Genomic DNA, 27556 nt, shown 5'->3' on the forward strand with positions numbered 1-27556 from the left:
TCGTTGTTCGTTAGTATATACCTAACTAAAGTGAAGAAATTGGTACTAGAAGGTGTTAGAGATCGATTTGGTGCTAAGAACCTATGGATTTATCGTGGCTGCATTTAAATAAGACCAAAGTGACTTAAATCCCGTACAAATCAGATCACTTACGGACACCTTCTAAATTTTTCGGTCGGTTTTGTTTGTTAGTTGTGTATTTTTTTTTCTCAGTTTCTTTTCCTTTTTCGTTCTGTATTCAGTTTTTGTTTCTTTCGTCTTTCATTTGTTTCATTTATTTTTGTGTTTTTATTCCCTTCTTTGCTATGTTGAAAGTCAGTTTTATTTTCCTTTGTGATGTTGAATGATGTTCAATCTTTAGCAAGATTTATGAATATTCCTTTTCGTATTGGGGACCATTTGGATGCCCAAATTGGTCGTAATGATTTACCTGTTGCAAATTTTAAACCTCTCCGTTTGAATTCGCATATTAGACGATTTGAAATAGGAAGGGGTATTTCGCTTTGGCTTTGTTCTAGGAATTACCATTAAATTACTTGACATTTTCATTTGCTCCAGTTGATTGAAGAATTTTCTTTTAAATTTGCTGTTGTAGGCACTTATGAAACATTTGTAAATTCTGACCAATATCTCTCGGCTTATTTTTTTTTCCAGGTTATGATTCTGAAGAAAGGAACCGAACATCTATGAACCTTGGTGTATTGGGATTTTTAATGAAGAAAACTCAAATTATGTAATTAGAGATGAAGATAGAAAGTTTTTCTCTTGAAACTGAAGTTGAAAAAAGAATATTTTGGTTAGTATGGTGAATAAGCCCCTCAGTGCTCACCTGGATGAGTTTATTGATGGTTTTAATTGGTTGCTTCGATGTATTTCTTCTAAAGGTTTGGATTTTATATGTATAGGTGATTTTAACTATAGCCTTTTAAATCATAGAGCTGATAATTTTGATTTTTTTAATTATATGATTTCAAATTATCTTTACCCCTTAGCTTGTGTTCCAACCTTTATATCCAAGTCACTCTGCTACTCTGATTGATAATGTTTTCGTTGGTTCTGCTTATTTGAATCATAGTTGCGCAGATATGGTTGTGGACCCCAATTCAGACCGTTTCCCAGTTGTAACTCAGTTAGCTTAAAAAAAATAAACTAGGGCAACGAAAATGATGGTCAGTGCGCTTAAGAAAGAAAACCTGGATATATTTGCAGAGGAACTGAGCTATCTCAGCTGAGAAACTGTGCTGGAAATAATTGAAGATTTTTCCCTTAATTTATGTCTATTTTACAAAAAATTATGTCAGTTTTACAGCTTATTTATGATAAAACGTGACCCTTACAAGCTGTCAGACATCAGAAGAATAAACCACGAAAGCCATGGATAACTGACCAAATAAAAGTGATAGAAATAAAAGAAATCTACTGTACAAATAAGCTTTAAATACTCAGGATCCGAACTGATTTCGAGGAGTTCAGAAAGGCAAGAAACAGAGTAAACTTTCCGTGATGCCATCCTGAAAAGAGGTATTTTAGCGAAAAGTTAAGTGAGCACAAAGGTGATACTAAAACAACGTGGCAAGCTATTAATGAAATCATGGGAATAAAAAATTGCAGTCATTCTCTTTGTATTGATATTAATGGCATGTCTGTAAATGACAATTTTATTGTAGCGAATCATTTTGGTCGTTTTTATTTAAAAATAGGATAATCAATTCATTAGGGTGCTAAAAATTATTAATAAATTTTCTTTCAGATTAATTTGCGGATGATCGAGGGGAAAGATTGGAGTTTCGGTTTAAAAAATGTGCAAGTGTAGACGTTATAAAAATTACTTAGAAAATTAATGAAATTCTGCTAGAAGTGCTGCTGTAAATCTAAGGACACTTAAAGCCATAGTGATGTATCTACTTCCTTTCTTGCTTCACATTATTACCGGATTCCTGACAACAAGAACCTTCTCAGATGCCTTGAAACAACCTAAATTAATACTTCTGTTCAAAGGAGGTTTGAAGTCAGATATGATTAACCGGAGACCAATCTCAATATTGGCTTTGTTCTCCAAAATACTTGAGAAAGTGGTCCGTCAATGCCTTTATGCTCATCCTACGAAGCATGACCTATTAAGGGTTTCGGAGAAACCACTCTACTAGTCATGCTGCTATTCACCTCGTTGATTCGTAAGTAATTGTATAGAAAGGGGCGAAATTACCCCAACAGTATTCTTTGATTGAAAAAAGCTTTTGATACAGTTTGATCAGTATTAATTCGAAGTCCATGGTGTTAAGACCTTTTACTTTAAACCTATCATCAGGTGGCAAAGGGGTACAGGGTCGTTACAGTAAATACACTGAAAATAACGAATTCATAATTGCATTGTCAATAATAAGGCTGACGAACAAAATCAACCTTTCTCTGATATTAAATTATTCTTGAAGCGTTAACACAAGCTAAAATAATATGATTATTTCTTTGTAGTTATAAGGATAAACTATTATGAAACTGTAAAGATTGAACTGCATTAAGTACGTCACTCGAACGAATACCGATTTACCTGTATATGGCTTAGTGCCAAGTGAACAAAGGATTTACTGTGAAATTAAACAGTTCGTGGTAACGAACTGTAGTAAGGAGCGACCCGGCTCAATAGTAACCAAAAGTCTAAAAAATGGAATTTTGGTACCAATAGCTACATCAAAAGAATCGCATTTTAATGCTGATTTTAAATATATAAGTTTCATCAAGTTTTTACCCATCAAAAGTTATGAGCCTGAGAAAATTTGCGTTATTTTAGAAAATAGGGGGAAACGCCCCCTGAAAGTCATAGAATCTTAACGAAAATCACACCATCAGATTCAGAGTATCAGAGAACCCTACTGTAGAAGTTTCAAGCTCCTATCTACAAAAATGTGGAATTTTATATTTTTTGCCAGAAGGCAGATCACGGATGCGTGTTTTTGTTTTTTTGTTGTTTTTTTTTTCCAGGGGTGATCGTATCGACCCAGTTGTCCTAGAATGTTGCGAGAGGGCTCATTCTAACGGAAACGAAAAGTTCTAGTGCCCTTTTTAAGTGACCAAAAAAATTGGAGGGCACCTAGGCCCCCTCCCACGCTAAGTATTTTCCCAAAGTCAACGGATCAAAATTCTGAGATAGCCAACTTATTAAGCGTAGTAAAAAAATCTTATAACTATGTCTTTGGGGACGAGTTACTCCCCCACAGTCCCCGTGGGAGGGGTTACAAGTTCAAAACTTTGACCAGTGCTTACATATAGTAATGGTTATTGGGAAGTGTACAGGCGTTTTGAGGAGGATTATTTGGTTGGAGGCAAGGGTTGAGAAGAGGGGGATATGCTGGGGGAACTTTCCATCGAGGAATTTGTCATGGGGGAAGAAATTTTCCATGAAGGGAGCGCAGGATTTACTAGCATTACTTAAAAAAAAACAATGAAAAAGTTTTTTTCATCTGGAAGTAAGCAGTAGCATTAAAACTTAAAATGAACAGAAATTATTACGCATATGAGGGGCTCACCTCCTCCTAATACCTCACTCTTTACGCTAAAGTATTTTTAGTAATGTCAACTATTTATTCTACGGCTTTTGTGATTCAGGGGTCATTCTTAGTGAATTGGGACAAAATTTAAGCTTTAGTGTAAAGAGCGAGGTACTGACGAGGGGGCGAACCCCCTCATATATGTAATAAAAACGCTAATAAAAAAGCTAATTTATAAGTTACGTATATCTTTTACTTATAAAAAGATTCGTTAAAAATTAAAAGTTCTAGTTGCCTTTTTAATTAACCGAAAATCGGAGGGCAACTAGGCTTCCCCCCCCCCCGCTCTTTTTTTCTCAAAATCATTCGATCAAAATTATGAGAAAGCCATTTAGCCAAAAAAATAAATATACAAATTTCGTTTTAATTATTCCTATGTGGAGATGCAAAATCAAAACATGCATTGATTCAAAAACGTTGAGAAATTAAATAAAAAAAACAAGTTTTTTAAATGAAAGTAAGGAGCGACATTAAAACTTAAAACGAACAGAAATTACTCCGTATATGAAAGGGGCTTTTCCTTCTCAACGCCCCGCTCTTTGTAATGTAGAGTTAAGTAGAGTTAATGTAGAGTTAAGAGAAAGAGTCAAACTTTAGCGTAAAGAGCGGGGCGTTGAGAAGGAAAAGCCGCTTTCATATACGGAGTAATTTCTGTTCGTTTTAAGTTTTAATGTCGCTCCTTACTTTCATTTAAAAAACTTGTTTTTTTTATTTAATTTTTTGAAAAGACTGGCTTTGCTTTTTTGTTTAATTACTGGATGCAATGCTGTTTTGGATGTAAGAAAATGGTAGAGAAAAACGTTGCAGGCCTCCACACTTCACTGGGCCACCCTACAAGAGCGATGATTGCCAACGTCATCCGTGTGCTTGCCCACTATATAATGTCACTTGTCTCATTTGTTGTTTTTTCTTTCTTTTTTCTCCTGCTCGCATTAATGATGCCGTCATACATGCAATTCGATTTAGCACAGACGAAATTCACAGGCCTGTGGCCTGTACGAATTTTATAAATTACAAAAAATGATAGAAAGCGAATAAACTATTTGATCTTCTGCTACAGGGATCATAACGAGCAAATTGTTTCTGAGGGCAATCTTGTATCGTATGGAAATAATGTTGAAGAAGCTTCTACTAAAACTGCGAAGAATGTTAAACTCGCATTTGATGAACTTGAGGGTTTTTCCGAGATTTACAGGTCAATTTCAAAGGAATTTTCTGCACTAAGAGTATCCGATGAAGCTGCTGCATTACCTGGTTCACAGTCTGCTTTATTTACGTGAATATCTGCTACAGAACGGGAGTTAGACAAAAGTAGAAAATCTATTGTTTCAGAGATATCTCGTCCTGTTTCTGCAAAGTGTGACGCAAGAGTGCATTCTGGCCTTAAAGACTCTGCTGATCATAATTAGATCATAATTAATCAGTTATACAATTCTTTGTCACTGGAGTTCAATCCCATCTTAGACCGTGTTGGACAAGAGCTTAAAGTGTGTAGAATTCAATCCCTTAATCTGGAGAATCGAATAGAAAAATTCGAGGTCCAGCTTGACGATATAAATCAAGAAAACATATTGGACAGTTTTGTTTTCAACGTTCTGAAACAAAAGCCAGGAGTTGACCTTAAAACGACTTTGCTCAACGTCTTATCGACACAGACGGGTGTTACTGGTATGTCATCTGGCGAATTATCAAGTGTTATCCGGGTATAAATTAGTGGGACTCGTACTGCTAGTGACAAAGTTGCCCCAGTACTATTGCAATTTGCTAGCAAATAAGTTGCTCGAAAAGTTTTCTCACAGAAGTCTAGACTAGCTGGTTCGGGCATCTTTGTGTCGAAATCCCTTACAAAGGGACGTGGTGATTTATTAAATGCTGCAAGGGATCGGTTCGGTGTCAAATATGTATGTACTGACCGCGGTAACATACTTGGGAAGTCACCAGGTGAACCGTCTGCCCGGAAAATATGATCCCTTTGTGAATGCATTTGAAATATTATTTTTGTTGTTTTTGCCGTTTTTTCTTTGTTTCTCCTGTATTGCTTTTTTCTTTTTTTCTTTTATTTGCTTTTTTCTTACTAATTTTTCACTATTTTTGTTATTTTCATTATTATTCTCAAGAATTGTTTATTTTCAGTCCTGCATTTTCTTTCTTATTTTTTTTCTTTTCATTTAGAGAGATTTGTTTGGTTCGTCTATTTTTCGCTATTTTTGTTCTTTTCTTAAAAATTGTTGATTCACAGTCTTGCATATTTTTTTTTTTTGTCTTTACTTATTATATGTTCTTGTCAATTTTTATGCATTGGTGCTATTTATTTTTGGTTCGTGTCTTCTTTCTTAAATTTTTGCTGGAAAATTTGTTGGCATCACCTAGCCCTAACACTGAATCAACGATTATCTCCAAGCTATCATGGTGGATTGAGACAAAGGTGAGTACTTGTTTGAACTGGCTTGCAATAACACATTAAGTGTATCTAACCATTCCGGTAGTTTTCCTGTCATGGGTCGTCTTCAGCTTCTGGAAAATGAAGCGTTAGATTTAGAAGAGGTATTGAATATGGGAAGTGGGATTATGCGGCACGGCGATTATTTAGAGGCTATTGGCAAAAATGAGACTAAATATAGAAGTAGATTGTTTGAAGACCGAGCTGGGGTCGGTCAGCTCTCAGTTACACAGTTTAATATTCAAGGCCTTTGTCCGCCCATTGATGAATTTAAATTCCCTTTTTGTGAATCGCATTCATCCCCTAATTAATTGGATTGTGTGAAACATTTTAATTGATATTGATGATTCATTGGTTGATATTGAACGGTTAAATAGGTCAAAAATGTCAAAATGAGGTTTTGCATATTACATTGCTAATGGTTGTACATATTCAGTTCGTAAAGATCCTTCTGTTAATTTTGAAGGAGCATTTGAGTCGCTTTGAATTGCATTACTAATTAATCAGAAAACCATTCTACTTGCAGAGGTCTATCCCCCCCCCCCCCCTAATGGACCCTTTAGTTCTTTCCTTGATATTCTTACGGTGTATTCGAAAATGTTCATAGTCTGAATTTGGATATTATATTTATGGGTGATTTCAATATTAATTTATTGGATAAAAACTCATCAATATCGATTGATTTTTTATCTGCTATCACTTCTTTTAGTTTGTTGCATTCTATTTTGATCCCAACACGTATCACTAAGTCGTCTGATACTTTAATTGATAACATATATTCCTCTTTTTTTCACAATACTGCCGTAATTGTTTCGGATATGTTAGACCATTTTCCGGTATGCTCTAAGTTCGATGTGTTGATTACCCGTCCTTCTAAATCATTTATTCAAAGGCAGCATTTCCTCGCAAAGGAAGAGCAGCTCTCGAACCTTAGGTCGAATCTACCGGAAGCATCGTGGGAATTTGTGGATGATTTTAATATGCCTATAAACGATGTGTTTGAAAATTTTTATGGGGTGATCAAGGACACTTTCGTTGAGGTATTTCTACGTGACCAGAAGAAAATGATTCAAAGAGGTCAGCCCCATTGTGTCCGTGGATGACTCATGGATTAGTAAAGAGTGATAAGCGAAAAGCTTATGTTTGGAAAGTTTACAAGAATCATCCTTCACCTCAGCAATATCGTCAAGAGTATCGAAATATAAATATAATCGAAATATAGTATCGAAATATATTTATGTCAGCAACACATAGGATTAAAAGAGATTATTATCGTAGAAAATTTTCAGAGTGCGGGAAAGATATAAAAAAACATGGATGATTATAAATTCCGATGTTAAGCCTGGTCATTCGCCTCCATCATTACCAACGAAGCTCAAGCTAGACAGAAAGGATATTGATAAAAAATAAGAAATAAAGCGGGAATTTACATCGTATTTTGCTTCAATTGGTAGTTTGACCGCTAATTCTGTATCTGAATCAAGTTATAGTTGTGCTTTTACTAGATATTTGGGTCCTTCTTGCTAAAAATCTTTTTGTGCCTGAACAAGTAAGTGAAACAGAAAATTCTCGGATTAGTTTCTAATTTAAAGAGATCATCTTCTTCAGAACCTGGTTTAGTACCCACACGAGTAGTAACGTCTATTATTCCAGCGACAGTGACTCCGCTAGCAAAATTAATTAATAGGTCGTTTGAACGTCAAGTTTTCCCTAAGTCACTGAAGTCTGCGCATATAATCTTCATCCACAAAGGTGGTAGCAAGAGTGATCCTTAAAATTTCTGGCCTATTTCCCTCCTTTTTACATTTCCAAAGATTTTTGAAAAAATATTCCATTCTCGTTTGGCAGATTTCTTTGTAGCGAAGAAATTTTTTCATGAGCACCAGTTTGGGTTTCGTCCGAGGAATTCTATAGATGTGTGTTGTGGTCAAGCAACTGCTTCAAAACAAAGCTACACGATTTATTGGGAGATACTTGGAAAAGGTCAATGACACTGAGGCATGTTATAATAAACTTAAAGTGCTTAATGTCATACAGCTTTGTGACTACCAATTAGGAATATTTTTGTATCAGTGTTGAGAATTGTATCAGTCCTGAGGTGTTTCAGGATTTTTACAAAGAAAATAAATCACTTCATAGTTATATACCCGCAACACTAATAATCTAGTCACTGAATACAGAAGTGGAACTAGAGCAGGTTTTTCTGTCAGATATCTAGGTCCTAAGGTTTGGAATTCTCTTCCAGAGGGGTAGAGGAGCACCTTGGTTTATTTAAGAGAAAAATGAAATTTTCTTTTGGGCTTTGGTTCATATATGATTTTTGTTTTGTTGTTTTCTTTTCTTTTTTTCATTATTAGAGATTGGTCATAATTTGGTTATTTATTTCCTTTTTTGTCCTTTTGGTTGTTAAGAGTTATGTTTATTATATATGTGATCACCCAGTATCAAGTGCTTTTATGTCTTTCTTTGGGAAGCCACTTGATATTAATGTTATGTGTTATATCATATTGTAATAAAATGAATTGAATTGAATTAATCTTTACTATTGTAGTTACAAGTGCCGAAGAGCAAAATAAAATACACATAAAGGCAAAAGACTGTACAAAATTCATACTCTGTATGGTAATTTAATATAAATTTTTTTTGTTTAAGCGGTGTTTTGCATTTGAAAGGTAAGGGGTGAATTTTCTACTTCGTGTATTTAATAAAAGACAAATTATTTTATGGTAGTAGCAAAGTTGCACTGGGAGTGGTATCCGTTTTTTCTCTTATACTGATTAATTTACTTCTTCCTTCCCTTTTTCCCTTTCCTTTTTCTAACCAAAAATACAACAGAATTTGAAAGTTTTTATATATCTCTTTTATTAGAAAGACTTGAACCTCTCTTTAAAATTTCATCACTCTTTTGTAACTGCATACCCTAGCTTTCTTTTCATTGTCACTCTCTGTTTCATTTCCTTTATTGCTGAAGAACTAATCATCATTCCGAGGACTTTCACACTTTAATTTTTAATTATTTACATTAGGAAGAATTGATATCATTTCACTGGCATGAGCATGCTGGACAAGTGGTTTAACAAAACAAGGCTTTCTTGTCCTTAAAATTCTTGGCGGTATTCCCGAACTTGCTGGAACCAAATTTCTTAGCATATCTCAAACTAATCACAAACAGTTATTCGTATCCACGAAATAGGCCGTAAAACGATAATAAGTCAAAATGAAAACATGGATCAATCTTCTGATGAAAGAAAACTATGTTATAATTTGTCAAAAAGCAGGAATTTAAATAAGTATCAAGAAATATATCTGCATCATGACTGTATTTTGATCTAATTAATTAGATCTAAAAATGAATGCAACATTTATCTACGGAAGGGTGAGACTCATCTAAATTTAAAGGGATTTGAATGTTCTAAAAGAGAAAGTCAGTAAATTTTGCAGAATTATCTAAGTCAAAGACACTTAGGGCCACATTAAAGGTCCCCTCAACTATAAAGTTGAGTCACAGCTTAGAACAAGAGCTAAGAGCTCATATGGCACTTGTGACGAGGCAAGAAGAGCTAAGAGCCAAGAGATCATATGGTATGAGCTCTAATAAAATTCTGTGAATCAATAGATTGATTTAAAAAGGAAAATAAGAGGCTTAATGCTGGTCAGGATTTTAAATAAGAGCTCTGAGTCACGATGTCCTTCTAAATATCAAAATTCATTAAGATCCGATCACCCACTCGTAAGTTAGAAATACCTATTTTTTTCTAATTTTTCCTCTCCCTTTAGCCCCCTGATGGTCGAATCTGGGAAAACGACTTTATCAAGTCAAATGGTGCAGCTCCCTGACACGCCTACCAATTTTCATCGTCCTAGCACGTCCAGAAGCAAAACTCGCCAAATCACTGAACCCCTCCCCCAACTCCCCCAAAGAGAGTGAATCCAGTACGGTTCTGTCAATTACTTATCAAGGACATTTGATTATTCTATCCATCAAGCTTCATCTCGATTCCTCCACTCCAAGTGTTTTTCAAGATTTCCCCCTCCAACTCCCCCCAATGTCAAAAAATCTGGTCGGGATTTGAAATAAGAGCTCTGAAACATAAATTCCTTCTAAATATCAAATTTCATTAAGATCCGATCACCTATTCGTAAGATAAAAAAAACCATTTTCACGTTTTCCAAGAATTCCGGTTTCCCCCTCCAACTCCCCCAAATGTCAAAAGTACTGGTCGGAATTCAAAATTAGAGGTTTAAAGCACAAGATCCTTCTAAATATCAAACTTCATTAAGATCTGGTCACCTTTTCGTAAGTTACAAATACCTCAATTTTCAAAATTACCCCCCCCCCCCAACTCCACCGAAGAGAGCAGATCCGGTCCAGTTATGTCAGTCACGTATCTTGGACAGGTTTCTATTCTTCCCATCCAGTTTCATCCTGATCTCCCCGCTTTAAGTATTTTCTAAGATTTCCGATCCCCCCAACTGCCCCCATCCTCGAATTACGCTTCATCCGGTTGAGATTTAAAATAAGAGATCTGAGTTACGAGGTCCTTCTAAATATGAAGTTTCATGAAGATCCGATCACTCCTTTGTAAGTTAAAAATACGTCATTTTTTCTTGTTTTTCAGAATTAACCCCCCCCCCCCCAATAGAGCGGATCCATTCCAATTATGTAAATAACGTATCTAAGACTTCTGCTTATTTTTACCACCACGTTTCATCCCGGTCCCTCCAATCTAGGCGTTTTCCATGATTTTAGGTTCCCCCACCCCAAACTCCCCCCAATATCACCAGATCCTATAGGGATTTAAAATAAGAGCTTTGAGACACGATATCCTTCTAAATATCAAATTTCAATGAGATTCGATCACCCGTTCGTAAGTTAAAAATACCTCATTTTTCAGAATTACCCCCCCCCCAACTACCCCAAAGAGAGCGGTTCCGTTCCGGTTATGTCAATCATGTATCTAGGACTTGTGCTTATTTTCCCACCAAGCTTCATCCCGATCCCTCCACTCTAAGTGTTTTCCAGGTTTTAGATTTCGCCCTTCCAACTCCCCCCCCCCCCCCAATGTCGCCAATATCTGGTCAGGATTTAAAATAAGAGCTCTGAGACACGATATCTTTCTAAATGTCAAATTTCATTGAGATCTAATCACCCATTCGTAAGTTAAATATACCTCATTTTTTCTAATTTTTAGAATTAATCCCCCCCAACTACCCTTAAGAGAGCGGATCCGTTCCGATTATGTCAATCATGTATCTAGGACTTTTTTTTATTTTTCCCACCAGGTTTCATCCCGATCCCTCCACTCAAAGTGTATTCCAAGTTTTAGGTTTCCCCCTCCCAACTCCCCCAATGTTACCAGATCCGGTCGGGAGTTAAAATAAGAGCTCTGAGACACGATGTCCTTCTATATATCAAATTTCATTGAGATCCAATCACCCATTCGTAAGTTAAAAATATCTCGTTGTTCTAATTTTTCAGAATTAACCCACCCCCAACTACCCCAAAGAGAGCGGATCCGTTCCGGTTATGTCAATCATGTATCTAGGACTTGTGCTTATTTTTCCTATCAAGTTTCATCCCGATCCCTCCACTCTAAGTATTTTCCAAGATTTTAGGTTTCCCCCCTCACAACTCCCCCCAATGTCACCAGATCCGGTCGGGATTTAAAATAACAGCCTTGAGACATGATATCCTTCCAAACATCAACTTTCATTAAGTTCTTCCAGGTAAGCTAGAACGATGAAATTTGGCAGGCGTATCAGGGACCGTACCAAATTAAATTAGAAATAGTCGTTTTCCCGATTTGACCATCTGGGAGGAGTGGGGGGCCCGTTAATTTGGAAAACAATAGAAAAATTCAAGTATTGTTAACTTACGAACGGTTGATCAGAATTGGTTTTATCATCTTTATGCTGTTGCAGGCGTTTCCCTAAATTTTGATGGGTTCTACCCATATAGTAATCGCCACAGTCACATGGTATTTGATAAACCTCTTTCCAGCGATTAACTAAAGTTTTATCTTTGTCAGAGTTTTGGAAGTTTTGCAGAGTTTTATTTTATTTATATACGTAGCTGTAGCCCTTCCCTTGGGACTTTCGGGGGTCATTTCACCCCCTGAGGCATGTTTATTGGGCCTTTCAATAAGGATGAACCAAACGGTTATCTCAAAATTTCATTTGGATCTCTTTGGAGGAAAAAGGGCATTGGAAGGGGGCTTGTTGCCCTTCACTCTGTTTGGTCATGTAAAGGCCGCCTAAACTATTAATTTTTGTTCGAATCACCCTTCCCCCCCCCTGCGATCTTCTAAAACCATTGGTTCGACCGGATCATTCTTGAGCGAAACAAACAACACACATCCGTGATATTTAAATAGTGACAAAGACTGCGCTACCGAAGACCAAAGGCCACCACGAACACTAAACTGACCAGTGACAAAAAGTAAGAACCGTGTAAGCAACAAGGTATGCTTTGCGCAAACACTCTGATTTTAAAAGAAAATATTTTTTTTATTGATGAATAAAAGCAAAAGGATTTTGGGTTGCTCTTCATATTCTGGACAAAATTTTGCTAGGAATTCTAAAAATGTCTATATTATAGAACTACAAATGGTTGGGTACGGGTACTAGTATTTTAAAAAATGTGAACAATTTTTGGGGGGTGAAGCTGTTCCGTCGTATCTACTGTTACAACCTTTGATATAGACGAATAATGATCAAACACTTCGTTGTAGGAATTTTTGTGTGTGTGTTATATTTTGATTTAATAGCTTGTTTGTTATCATTTATGCATTTTGAGCTAGTATATTAGCTAATATAGTTCCAATTTGTTGTAAAAAAAAAAAAAAAAAAAGGAGATGAAGAATCCCTGACAAGATTTGTTTCCAGTTGCGATTCCCTTGGTTCTGAAACTTTTATTGAGGTGTCTTCACGGCCTGAAATTTTAATGAGATCAAAAAAGAGATCACACTAAGTATATAACACACACTTTCAAACTAAGAAACAATACAACCATTTTTTTTTCAAACATTCTTTGTCGCTGATGAGCTTCCTTCGGTCAACAAATCAAAATTTAGTATCTATTTGTCCTTTCCGTCCAATATTCCCTCACAGTTTCAGCTAGGTCGCTTAAGGCGTTAATCTATACCATTAACCGTATATGAACTATTGAAGACCTCTCATTCTGATATCCTGGATGGAGATAGTGTCATTTGATTTAGCTCAACATCACCTTCAATATTTACAGAAAGTTTCAAATATCTTAGCCGTTCCTGCCGTATTGCAGATGAACCATTTAGACACCCTGGATGCATACAGTTCACCGATTTAGTTCAATATCCCCATCGGCATTCCCTCAAGACAGAGTTTTTTTATTTAGTTTAATATTTCTCTCAACTTTCGGTTAAAGTTCCCACTTAATACTCTTAAATGTTCCCGAGTTATTGCATATATGCCATATTGACAATCATAATGCACTTAATGTCTCCTGAATTAGTTCAATATACCTCTCGATATTCACTCGAAATTTTTACTTAATACTGTTAGGTGTTCCTGAAATATTATAAATGCGCCCTTTTTTTACTTTTATGTTCACAGTTGCTTTTGACTTTGTTGTACAATGTTTGTTTATTCCCTGAAAGTTTCTACTGTGGTCCATGGAACTTCCTGAGATACTGTCAATATGTCTTTTTGGCAACCTTGATGCACATAGTGTGTTTTGATTTTGATCAGTACCATCTGTACAATTATCTGAAAGTCGCCTTAATACCCTAATAAGTTGCTGAGATGTTTTTGATATGCCCTTTTTTCAACCTGAATACAGGTAGTATCTTATCGTTGAATTCAATTTGCTCTCTGATCATTCCTTGAAAGTTAAACTTGATATCAAAAGCTGTTCGTGACATGTTGCGGATACTGTCTTTTGACAATTTGTTCGGGATCTATCTCAACATGCACCGAATTTTCTCTATCTTGTACCGACGGAGTACAAGATAGAGAAAATTAAAATAAATACATAACTATTTTTATCAAAACAATTTATGAAGAGCACTTACTATACACGAACAACTATTGTATACTTTCAACTTTAAGCATCCCCTTTTAAGAATGGGATGCCATGAAGGAAAAGTGATATTGTGGTTATGTTTCAAAAACAGTTTCGACAGACCTATTTTGGGCCCACCATTTTATATTTGCGGATTAATGCTAAACTTAAAAAAATGTAGCTAGGACTTTTTTATATATAGAGTGAACCTGATAAAAGTAGGAAAGGGGATCTTGCTTGTCCAAAAACCCCAATGCCAAGGTTTACTGTATCTATATGCTTACTAATGGCGAAGTAATAATAATCATAAAATGACTAAAATGATTCATTCTTTCGAATATATTGACCATCGGGTAAAGAATAATTTCAATTGAAAATATATTGCGTATTCATTGAAGAGGCAATGCTACTAGTTGTTTTGGGAGTTAAATGAGGGTTGCCCAGCTCATATTAACGGCCTTTTCTGTTTCTTTTTCTGCTGGATTTCTTCATTCAATTTAGTCTGTTTGGTTTAAGATTGTTAACTTAGAGGATTCGACTTATGCCCGCTCTGGTCTCTAAAATTGTATCTTTTCTTTCGCGAAAATGCATCCTTTTCATGCATTAAATTTTTAAATCAATTAACAGTGTATACAGTACTTTTGCGTTGACGATAGCTTCTGGTCTATGGATGAGCATCCTAACCCCAAAGGTTTTTTGGGGTTAGCATGCTTCAAAACCACAAGGGTGGAAGTAGGTTCAATAAGGTCAATTTTGGCCCAAGATTTGTTGCCTTTGAATGCTTTTGCTTCATCGGCCTCCTTGGTAGTCGGGTTAATTTTAGATATTCGTTATTCTTTTATTCTTCATCATTTATTCTTTTTATTTGTCTATTCTTTATTAGACGCTAGTTATTCTTTTTTTTTGAACTTCAAGATTTTCATTTTTTTTCTGTTTTCTTTCAGGTCTATTAACTGTTATCCAGTGATTTGAGTTATAGATGGTGCTTAAACACAATCACAGGACAACAGTATACACTACTTTGGATTCAAATACAATCACATGCAGTTTCTCTATTCGCAATGCTCCAGTTTATTCAGAATGCTCCATTACTAAAGGAAGATTTGGCTTAATGTTCGCTTCACAAACACCCAGTATCAGTACCTTTTTTGTTTTTTACCATGAATAAAATTAAATCTAATGCATTGTGGGAATCTTCTCTTCTAAACTAGAGCCGTCCAATAGAAAAACTACAAATAAAGTCTTACTATCACATAGGGTGTGCCATTGCTACCGAAAGCACCGCCCAACCTTCTCCCTCAGAATGTGTACGCGTACCAGCTTACATCTTGGTCTTGTGGGATAAAGACCAACTACAGATCAAATTGGAACCTTTAGATTTGTCCTACGATAAAACTAAACATTCAACCCATACCTGGTTAACGAGGGAGGCCTGGCCATAGCTGTAATTAAAGTATTGAAAAGCTTAATTTAATGATGCTCCTTGTAACGAGGAGCCAAATTTCTTTAGAATATTTAAGGCTTAAAGCAATTTGTTGACAATTTTCTGTTTCAGTCTATCTTCACCCTATTAGGTTTTTGGGAGTACTTCATGATTTTATTGTGGGGGGTCACTACAATGAGACAATTGAAGTCTCTACAGTGTATGTATTTTAAAAAAGTAGTCGGCTTGAAAGCAGTTTGGCTCTCAAAGGTGACCTGGGTTTACCAAAATTGTGTCATAAGAGCATTATCAAGATGATCAAATTTTTGTTACAGATATTACATTTGCCTGATAATCGTCTAGTGAAGGCGGCTCACAATAACTTGTTGAAATATTCTAAAAAGGCGAGGTGGCCAAAACAGATTAAAGCCACGCTGGAAGAAGCTGGCTTCTCATGGGCATGGAATAATGACCAGGGTCCCCATTGCAAACCTAATGATTTCCTTGGCGTGTTGGATTTGGTTCTTTACCACTAGGAGATTAAAGTAGCTTATGATTTTATAACCAGATTAAAGTAATGTATTGAGAGGAGTTTTAGTTAATACTGAACCTACCGTGGAGCGTGCTAAGGTGTTGGTTGTAGGTGTTTGCAAATTTTATGCCATAGCCTAGGGCCCACTTGGGTTCTTTTGATGAAAATGGTCCAGGAGGCTGATCTGCTTGCGCCCTTTGTTGGGAATATGGGAGAGACGTAGAGTATTTTATGAGTAATTATAAAAGTTTGGAGAATTTACGGAATTGCTTTTTTTTTGGGGGGGGGGGATAGGGTGCATCATGGCTCCCATTTATCTTGAAGATTTTTTATAGAGAGCTAATTATTATTGTGGAAAGTTTTGTAAAGAATGATTTAGAGGGGTTACCCCTCCTCAATACCCTGCTCTTTACGCCGAAGTTTGACTTTTTGCTCCCAATTACTTAAGAATGACTCCTGAAACACAAGATCTGTTTAATTAGAACAATTAGCTTTTTAAAAATTCAAAAACTTTAGCATAAATAGCGAGGGAGTGAGGTGGGGTGACCCCTCGTAAACGTAGCAATTTCTGTTCGTTTTAAGTTGGAATGTTACTCCTTGATTTCAGGTTAAAGGAAAAATTGTTTTTAATTTTATTGTTTTTAAGTCTGCATGCCTCAATGACGATTTGAAGACATTTATATCGCAAGGCCATTGGTGAAATTTTAGGCGCCTGATAAAATAAATTCTAAGATTTGAGTCATATGTGTAATTGCTGAGAATATCTTGTTTTCATAAGAAAGTATTAAGCAGAGCCAGCCTTTGGGGGTGGCAAGTGGTATAACCCCACTAGGCCTGCTCATAATACCCCATTGACGCCATTGCTCCAAAAACCCCACTGGGGGCCCGCGCTAACAAACGTGTTACGAATTATAATCACAAATTGATTTTGTGACTTCACGAGGGGTCTCACAGAAATACAGTATAATCTAAGGCTGGAGTATCCAAATATGCCATCCTTTTTTATGGCACTTGGTATTAACCAAGTGACATATAGCGATGTCCCGGTTTTGCTACTTTAGGCACTTCCAGGTAAGCTAGGACGATAAAATTTGGCGGGCGTATCAGGGACCGGACCAGATTAAATTATAAATAGTCGTTCTACCGATTTGACCATCTGGGGGGGGGGGGGAGTTGGGATCCGGCTAATTCGGAAAAATAGAAAAAAATGAAGTATTTTTAACTTAACGAACAGGTTATGGGATCTTAATGAAATTTGATATTTGGAAGGATATCGTGTCTCAGAGCTCTTATTTTAAATCCTGACCAGATCCAGTGACATTGGAGGGGGGCCTAAAATCTTGGAAAACCCATAGAGTGGAGGCATCGGGATGAAATTTGGTGGGGAAAATAAGCACAAGTCCTAAATACGTTATTAACATAATCGGAACGGATCTGCTCTGTTTGAGGGAGTTGGAGGGGGGGAGTTAATTCTGAAAAATGAGGTATTTTTAACTTACAAAGCAGTGATCGGATCTTTATGAAATTTGAAGTTTAGAAGGATATCGTGTCTCAGACCTCTTATATTAAATCCCCAACGGATTTGGATAAGTTTGGGGGAGGGGCGGAACCTAAAATCTCTGAAAATGCTTAGAGTGGAGGGATCGGGATGAAACTTGGTGGTAAAAATAAGCACAAGTCTTAGATACGGGATTCACATAACTGGAACGGATCTGCTCTTTTTAGGGGAGTTGGAGGGGGGACCGGATTTATTCTAAAAAATTAGAAAAAATGAGGTATTTTAAACTTACGAAAGAGGGATCGTATTTTAATGAAATTTCATATTTAGAAGGACCTCGAAACTCAGATCTCTTATTTTAGATCCCGATCGGATCCAGTGTCATTAGGGGGGGGGGTCTTGGAAAACACTAAAAGTGGAGAGATCAGGATTAAACTTGGTGGAAAGAATAAGCACAAGTCAAAGATAGATGACTGACATAGCCCGACCGAATCCGCTCTCTTTGGTAGAGTTGGGGGGGGAGGAGTAAAACGGAAAAATTAGAAAAAATGAGGTATATGTAACTTTCGAACGGGTGATTAGATCTTAATGAAGTTTGATATCTAAAAAGATTTTGTGCTTTAGAACTCTTGTTTCAAATCCCGACCAGATCTGGTGACATTGAAGGGAGTTGGAGGGGAAGCCGGAACTCTTGGAAAACTTGAAAATAAAGGTATTTTACGAATGGGTGATCGGATCTTAGTGAAACTTAATATATAGAAGAATATTATGTGTCAGATGCTCCATTTTCAATTCGAATCGGATCCGGGGACATAGAGGGTTGGAGGGGGAAAACAGAAATCTTGGAAAACGTTTAGAGTGGAGAGATGTGGACGAAACTTGATGGGAAGAATAAGATAGATACGAGAACGACATAATTGGTATGGATCCGTTCTCTTTGGGGGAGCTGTGGGTTGTTAATTTGGGAAAATTGAGGTATTTTTAACTTAAGAACAGGTGACCGGATCTTAATGAAATTTGACATTTAGAAGGAACTCATTTCTCAGAGCTCTTATTTCAAATCCAAACCAGATCTATTGACATTGGTGCTTCTGGACGTGCTTGGACGATGAAAGTTGGTAAGCGTGTAAGGGATCTGTACAAATTGACTTGAAAGAGTTGTTTTCCCTGATTCAACCATCTGGGGGGCTGAAGGGAGAAGAAAAGTTAGAAAATTGAGGTATTTTTAACTTACGAGTGGGTGATCGGATCTGCATTAATTTTGATATTTAGAAGGACCTCGTGACTCAGAGCTCTTATTTTAAATCCCGACCGGGATTAAGCCTCTGATTTTCCTTTTAAAGCAATCTATTGATTCTTAGAATTTTGCTAGACCTCATACCATATGAGCTCTTGGCCCTTCCGACCTTGTCACAAGTGCCATCTAAGCTCTTGTTCAATCATCGAAACAAGCGTCAATTATTAACGCCTTTGTTATATTACCCCCTTCCTCTCCCAAGATTTTGCTTATTGATGCCCATGTCATATTGAGCCCCTCCCCTTAAGATTTTTTCTAATATCTTCCCTTGACGGAGAAAACTAAGCACAGCTTGGACGTGGCTCATTTGTTCACTTTTCCTTTTATCTAGCTCGTTTTGCACTTCACTATTTTTAATCGGTATTTTTTTTCATTTAATAATCATATTGCTATTTATCATATTTATTCCTATATATTCCTATTTCAATTAACTCGTTACGGCCCAAGGCAGGTCAAAATAGGTCTTTGAGAAAGATCATGGCAGGAAAGAGGGGAGAACTTTGAGCTAGGACTTCGCTACCCAGAACTTTTTTTTTTTTTTTTTTTTTTTTTTTTTTTTTGTAGTGCAACATTGTAATATTGTAAGTGCTAGTTTTTATTTTTGTAGTGTAACATTTCAGTGCGAATGTATGCCTCCAGGCATGTGTACTGGTTTGTCATATCTATCTATGTAATTGTTGTAAATAAAAAATTAGCTATCTAGTTGTGTGCTAAAGTTATAGATATTCAGATTTAATTAAACTTACATCATTGAAAAAAAATTTTAGTATTGAATGAAGCTGAATTTTTTTTTCGAAGTTCAAGAAAGGGCAGTCCCTAAAAATACTCTAGTATACCTGCTAGAAAAAAATAATAATAATTCGCTCAAAATTAGTCTCATTGTATAATTTCACATCTTTAGAGGTTTTCTACTGTGCTAACTTCCTTGATTGAAATATTCGCCGACATAGGATGTAAATTATTTTACAAACGGAGAGAAATTAAAAAGAAGTTTAAGAAAAACTTCTGGAAGAAGTTATCGGTCCTAGAAGTAAGTTGTTGTTTTTTGGGGTTTGAAGCGTTCTAACAACAGGTCATATGCGTCCGTATCACTCAATTATTCTAAGCCTTATGTAATCACTAACTTACTTGGGTGTCAATTTGGTCAATATTCACTGAACTTGATCATATATTACTTATCTTGCTATTGGTAGGGGGTTATTTACCTGCAGTAAGTAGAAGTATTAACGTTTGACGTTTCCTCTTCTTTTTCTTCCAGTTTTAATGGTTCCGTTTTAAAGTTTGCTTGTTATATTTCTTTGTCAATAATCCTTTTTTTAGGTGACGCTGGTCGTCAACGTGGATTTATAGATTCTCATTATAAAGCTTTAAAACGAATGCAAGATATACTTGGCTTCGAATATAGATTTCAAGTTTTGGCTTTTCCTTGTAATCAGTTTGGTGAACAGGAGCGAGGTACCAACTATGACATCAAGAATTTTCTGTATGAAAATTATCGTGTTGAATCTCCTGTGTTTTCGAAGATAGATGTCATTGGTGATAATTCGCATCCGGCGTTTAGAAACCTTGTTGGTAAGTAATTAGAATAAGAAAATTGAACTGTTCATTGTAAAATGATAGCATATCTGTAAAATTAATGGGATGATGCCTAAAATTGTTCCTTTTTTTCTTCGATCAAACAGCCCTGATTCTGATCCATAGGGTCAAACTGAGTTTGCTTCGTTATTTGTATGTTTTATATAGTGAAAAAAGGAATCACCAATACAACAGCACAAACACAGAAACAAACACACACTACACAACCGAACATAAAAAATATAAATTATTAAAAATAATGATAAATATAAAATAATAAATAACAAATAATATATAGTGAATAATAAATATGCACTTAGATAGAGTGTTGTGATATTTCTCCTCTAATTACTCTAAATTCTTGGGTATTTTAACTATACCACTTTATTTTTAGTCTAAAAATCTTGAATGTTTCTATTTAATTGCTGGTTTAATCCTTTCCTCATGCTTCGTCAGAGCATGATGCTTCGTCATGCTTCGTCAACTTTTATTTTTTTTTTTTTTGTTATCTATTTTAATGTTTTAATAGCATTTACAAATACTGTCAGTCGTAGTTGAAGCAATGAATGGCTGAAATGCGGAAATCATCCTCCATATCAAAGTAAGGATTCAGCGAATTAAAAGTTAGCGAGAGAGAAATCAATGTAGGTAAGGGAATCGGTCGAACTTTGGGGAAAGAGATAGGAAAGAAGAGGAGACTGAGAAATAGGAGGAAATGATGGGCAGACTGAGAAACGGAAGAGTATCATAAGACTAGGCTAGTTTAGGTGAACGACCTCATTTGCTGAATGGAATTTCACAATAAGATAGATTTTACAACGATCAAACCGCTACCCTTAGAATCAAACCGCTACCGCTACCCTTAGAAAACCGCTACCCTTACAACTATCAAACTGGTTACCCTTAGAATGACAAGAAATAGCTACCCGAGTAGGACATTATATAGTTGTTGATATAACCGTCAAGAATTAGCTACTTTATAGCATAACTTCAAATTCAATTTTTATGAACTCACTATAGATGGCCCAAGATAGATGTGTTAAGATACAAAAAAGCGATGTTTTTGCACAAAATTTGTTTTTTGCCTCTTCCTTGGAATTTGTTTGTTGAGTAAATTCATTACAAATTTGATTTCGAAAGCACGACTGCTGAAAGAAAGGGGTCTTTGTATTGGTATAGTAAGCTTCTCTTATTTCTTTCTTTACTTTTCTTTCTTTACTCTACTTATTTTCTTACTTCTTACGTTTATTTACTTATTTCTTTCTTTATTTTAAAGACTAAACTTTCTTTGCTTAAACTGTTTGGCTTTCTTATTTGGAATAATTAGTTCTGTCAATTTATAATTTACTTGGTTCTAACTTAGAGTTTGACTCCATGTTATTTAAATTTAATTTTTTTTTTTAAATTCCCTTAAAGATACTTCAGAGATACAGTACCTTCTGATGTATGCCCAGTGGACGCGCTCACGATGATAAGGGGTGAAGTGGCGTCATGTACTATAGTTGTCTGTACCAGGCCAAGTCCATGGGAATTAATTACTAGCACTTCTTAGTCCCAGCCTGTTACCTTTGTGCACTTCTATCACAAGAATTTTTTCGGTTTGGGCTTTGCCGCGGGATAATACGCCTAGCACCATATATATAGGCCAACTAAATCTTATTCTTCTGTTTCTCTATTTATTGGAGTACTTGAATATTTTGCTGTTCATATCAAGGAGGCACACTCGTGCCTCTATAAAGAGGCGACCCACGACAATGTTAAGCGATCTTCGGTTCCAGTGGTCGCAGAGGGATGGGGAGGGATGCATTTCGTAGCCCGAGCTCCAACTAAGAAACCTGCCAAATTTCACCCCCCTCCAACTTTTCCTTCATGGAGAAAATCTGGCCGAAAGTTTCGACCCGTCAACCCCAGCCCCCCTTTAACGTTGTCTGATCGGGCTGAAATTCACAAGTTAAGGTCCCCTAGGGCCCAGGAGCTTATCCGCGAAATTTCAGCTCGATCCGATAACTCCTTCCCTTTTTTTCCAGAAACCACGCATAGCCACTTAAAATTCATTTTCTTTTTTTTCCTAGACGCCTACAGGTCACAGCCGACATCGGATCTGGGTGTACGAAGACTCATTCGATGCAGAATTCTCCGAGGAATTTTCCTGGAAAGTTTCGTAGGAAAATCTTAACCCCCCGAAAGTTTCGACCCCCCAACCTTACCCCCCCCCTTTTAACGTTGTCCGATCGGGCTGAAATTCACAAGTTAAGGTCCCCTACGGCCCAGGAGCTTATCCGCGAAATTTCAGCTCGATCCGATAACTCCTTCCCTGTTTTCCAGAAACCACGCATTAGCTACTTAATTAACGCATTTCTCTCCATAAGAGCCCATGTTAATTTGAAATTTTTAAAAGTTAAGAAGTTACATTTACACACATGCAAGTGATTAGCTCAGTCGGTAGAGCGTGGGACTTTTAATCCTCGGGTCAAGGGTTCAAGTCCCTTACGGGCGGATTTTTTTTTAATAACATCAAAATAGAAGTGTATAATTTTGATAACACCTGGACAGCTTATCAATTGAGAGATAACAGAATATTAGCTTCTTATGAGCAAAAGAAACATTTCGGTCATTCTATCTATTTTTTTTTCTATTTTATACAATGATTTAAAAGTGGGGGGGGGCGGCAGCCACCCAAGTTCCTCTCCTAATTCCTGTACGAGGAGTACAGGAATTATTAAATTACATCCACCATGGATTGTAGAAAAACGTACAGAAATAATATGAAAAAAACTTCGTTTTCTTAAAGAGTTAAAGAGGCTGCGTCCCAAAGTCGAACCTTAAAACGTACAGGAATTAGAAGAGACAGTTGGGGGGCTGCCGCCCCCCAAACCCCCAGCTTTTAAAGACTCTTTTGTACAGGTTTTTTGTTTTTTTTGCTAACCCCCCGCTCTTGGCTTCGGAAAGGCCCTCTTTTAATTAACAAAAAATTGAAATGAATGAATAATGGAATAGCTTCGAAAAATGTTAAACACAAGAGGACAGGAAAACCATTGCGCCGAAACTAGTAATTAGTAACAATGAAGTCCCCCCACAAAAAAAAACCTGTACAAAAGTCTTTAAAAGCTGGGGGTTTGGGGGGCGGCAGCCCCCCAACTGCCTCTTCTAATTCCTGTACGTTTTAAGGTTCGACTTTGGGACGCAGCCTCTTTAACTCTTTAAGAAAACGAAGTTTTTTTCGTATTATAACAAATTTAAGCCAAAGCAATTGGTAGTGTAAAAATAGCTTGTTTGACATACTCTCTCTCTTACCTATGCCTGATTGAGAATGCAACAAAGTGCAGCAACTAGCTTTTCAGAAATATAAGATAAAAGTTCTGCAAGTCTCGTCTCCAAACAATAGCACAAAGAACTGATCTGAATGAACTAGCATCTGAATGGTGGCTAACCTCAATACTTGAGCATGAAACATGAGAAATACAATATTTTTATGATAAGGCTGCCTTTTTGAAGACTGTGTTCTATGGGGCTATAGGGACGAAACATTGTTTTTTTTGTATTTATTGATTTTGGGACGTGCATAATATATGCATGAATTAATTTTATGAATAAAAAACAGACAGAAACTAAATTGTTATAAAGAAAAGTATTGCAACAAAATGTGAAGACTGACATTCAAACTTAAAACAAGCATAAGTTAATTCGTATAAGAAGTCAAACTTAAAATGAACTGAAATTTCTGCGAATGAAGAACTGAAACCAAACATTTACACCAAACGAGGAGCTGTTTTGAATAGTTTCATTTTTTAATTGTAAGTTGTGTAAAGAAATACAACTTTCTTGAAAATATATTACTATAATGTAATAATACTAGCAAATTACTTTGTATAGTCTACCATTGTACCAATTTTGATTAGTTTTCATCTCTTTTTTCCTATTAAATCTATTCCATCCACTTTTATAGAAGATATATTAGCTAAGTAAAGCTTTCAGTTTGACAAATTTCGGTAAAGCGCAAATGACAGTCTAGACCTTGGGGTGGGAAGGGTACCAACAGCGCACCCATTTATGGTAATTTGTGTTTGTTGTAAGTTGGACTTCAATTATTACTTAGTTTCTGTTCGCTCTAAGTTTTACTGCTGCCCGTTTCATTCTGTTTATTTATTTTTTTCATCCGTAGAAACACCAACTTGTTCAAGAGCCTGTAGGAAAAAAGATTTAGTTTTTTGTACTAACTCTAAATATGTATATGATTCAAATATCGGATTAAGATTGCTGTTAGATGTGAAAATAATTTACATCTTTTCAGTAAAGTGCAAATGACAGTCTAGACTTTTAGGTGGAGAGGCTACCAACAGCGCACCCCCATTTATGGTAATTTTTGTTCGTCTTAAGTTGGACTTTATTTATGGCTTAGTTTCTGTTCGCTCTAAGATTCAGTGCCGCCATTTCTATTCGGTTCAATTTTTTTCATCCCTAGAAACACCAACTTGTGTAAGAGCTTATAGGAGAAATTATTTTGTTTTTGTATTGACTCCAAATATGTGTTTGATTCAAATATCGGATTAAGATTGGAGTTAGATGTGAAAATAATTTACATGTTTTCAGTAACAGAATAGAAACTTAGATCTTTATGAGAATTTGAGAAACACAATAAAAACCTCACTAACCTTAATATATTTGCAGTTCATCAAAAAAGGATTCTTCATTTACCATGCCCACACGGACAAATTCACCCACAGTCTTAAAATTCTCAAAGTTTCTACTTGAAAATTTTTCAAGCCAATTGGACAGGCTTATTTTTTCTCTCCAACGCTTGTTGTATAAGAAGTTAAACAAGAAGCTATACAAATAAAAACATTAGTCCATCCCCTTATTCCTGGTACCGTTAAGATATAAATAAAAAAAGAACACCAAGGCATGGGTACGTTTTATAAATGAATCCTGTTTTCCTGGTAACGTAAAGATATAAATAAAAAAAGAACGTCAATATGGCTTGAGTACATCTTATAAATGAATCCCAATGTCCTGGTAACATTAAGATATAAATGAAAAAAGCACGTCAAGATAGCTTGGGTATGTTTTGTAAATGAATCCTGTTTTCCTGGTAACGTAAGGATATAAATGAAAAAAAGAACGTCAATATGGCTTGAGTACATCTTATAATGTATCCCATTGTCCTAGTAACATTAAGATATAAATGAAAAAAGCACGTCAAGATAGCTTGGGTACGTTTTATAAATGAATCCCGTTTCCCTGGTAACGTTAAGATATAAATGAAAAAAGAAGGTCAAGAATGCTTGGGTACGTTTTATAAATGAAGAATTACATGCAACCAAAAGTTCTGCTTTTTGTTAATCCAGCTGGAGCAAAACGCAAAGGAAGATGCCCTTGAAGGCCTCTAGTAGGAAGAGATAATAAGTAAAGATTTCGCGAGAATACCATGGGAGTGAACTAAGATCGAAACTGAATGGAGTTGGTTATTGCAGCGATATGTTCAAATGTATTGGCCTTGGGCAACTTTTGCCGTGCTGAGTTGTTAGTAGTAGTAGTAGAATATAAAAATCTTTATCTTACGACTACATTCGTTAGAAATGGTAACCGATCATTTCTAATATTAACTTCCGTTTTTATTCTAGCCAAATCATCTATACATCCGGAATGGAATTTCTACAAATATTTGGATAATCCTGAAGGGAGGGTGATCAAAGCTTGGAGCACTAAAGTAACAATTGATGAGATATTCAGCGACGTTAAACGTGCTGTAGAAGAAGCAGGAAAAGACAATACTACGAAATTTCAAATCAAAGAAGAAGTTTTTAGTGAAGAAAGAAATAGAAGTAGTGACGAAGTTCTATTGAATGCTGAAGAAGATTCAAAAATTCCTAAGCCTGTAGTAGTCAATGAAAGTGTAAAGGATGAATTATAATTTCATAGGATAGTTCTTTCATAATTTCTGGGCTGTAGTTCTGTCGTGTCTTCAGTATCAAAATTTCCTTGAAGTATTTTTATTTCTATTGTTTTCAAAAGTAACTTAACTTTTTCAGTGTTAGTAAAAATTGATATTCGGTGACAATACCTGTAAATATAAAGTTTGTGGCTTTAAAACGGATTACTTTATGGACTTTTCTGCTATATATTGAAATTTCGGTCTTCTGCTTAAGAAAATTAATAAAAAACTCGTAAAATTTTACGAATTTTACGAAAAGCCGAAATGGCTTTTCATGGTGCTTAAAATTTAATTAATAGTTAAGTAAAGAGGTAATAAGTCAAAGAAGTTTGTTACCTTCTATTTTATTCTTCGTGAGTTGACGAAAACAAAGCAAAGAGAAATTTACGCGAAATTTTTTCTTTTTATTATGTTTGATTAAATATTGCATGAAATGCCTATGGTCTTAGATCTGTTATTAGCTCTATTTTTTAATATCTTCTATTTAAGATATAACCTACCTTAAAGGTGATGGTCTATGATGTTATATTTCTGGTTCCGTTATTATTAATTTTTTTTTACCTTGTATTTGGAATTTCGTAATAAAATGGTGTTAGATACAGTTATAACTAATATATAGATAGATAATTTTTTTTTTAATCTGAAGATTCGTAGCAAAAAATCGACATCTTGAAAACGTAATGGACTGAAAGACAAAATAAAATAAAGGACAAATTGAACGCTCAAAGAAAAATCGTAAACAGTATCAGGGGTTATGCCTTAAGTTGCCCACTGTTTGAATTTTTCATATAACAAGGGCTTTATTAACAATTTCTCCTATCACATTTGCGGGATTTTCCAAAAAAATCATAAGTCATGTTTACCTATAAATCAATCTAAATGGTGCTAAATGCTAAATGATGCTAAGATCAATCAGACCAATTGGCACATTCACATGTATTTTTTTAATAGCATTGTAGAAAAGGTTTAGATAATAAGACGTTAGAAATCTTTTTTCCAAGAAATATCAGGACCTCAAGTTTTTGAGATGTAGTTGGGGCTTGAGCAAAAATTTTATAGCATGGATTTGTTCTTCCTCCATTCAAATCTAATGACTCCAATATGATGTATTATAAGCTGAAAATTGGAGCTATTATACTTAATGCTGATATTTTGATTGGGGTATCTACCATTCTTCTCTTTGAAGAAATTGCATTCTGACTTCTGAAAACTCTCACCATGTTTTCTTTGGTTGTAATCCCGTTGATCATTGACCAAGATTCTAAAAGACTGA

At 35.7% G+C, this 27556-nt stretch overlaps 2 protein-coding genes across 2 annotated transcripts in view; both read left to right on the top strand.

Annotated features, from left to right (window-relative positions):
* Positions 1–824, top strand: part of LOC136040998 (phosphatidylserine synthase-like) — a 31390-nt gene extending 30566 nt beyond the window's left edge. Inside the window, exon 4 of the mRNA XM_065725493.1 lies at positions 655–824. Coding sequence (XP_065581565.1) covers positions 655–690 — 36 coding nt within the window. The 3' untranslated portion in view covers positions 691–824. The remainder of the gene's footprint in view (positions 1–654) is intronic.
* Positions 818–26884, top strand: LOC136040997 (glutathione peroxidase 7-like). The gene is made up of 4 exons (XM_065725492.1): positions 818–905; positions 14971–15159; positions 20097–20348; positions 25973–26884. The coding sequence occupies exons 2-4, from the start codon at positions 15006–15008 to the stop codon at positions 26260–26262; spliced, it is 696 nt and encodes a 231-aa protein (XP_065581564.1). The 5' UTR covers positions 818–905; positions 14971–15005; the 3' UTR covers positions 26263–26884.
* Positions 26885–27556: the final 672 nt, after the last annotated feature.

The sequence above is a fragment of the Artemia franciscana genome, chromosome 21 (genome assembly GCF_032884065.1).
Source record: "Artemia franciscana chromosome 21, ASM3288406v1, whole genome shotgun sequence".
NCBI lineage: Eukaryota > Metazoa > Arthropoda > Branchiopoda > Anostraca > Artemiidae > Artemia > Artemia franciscana.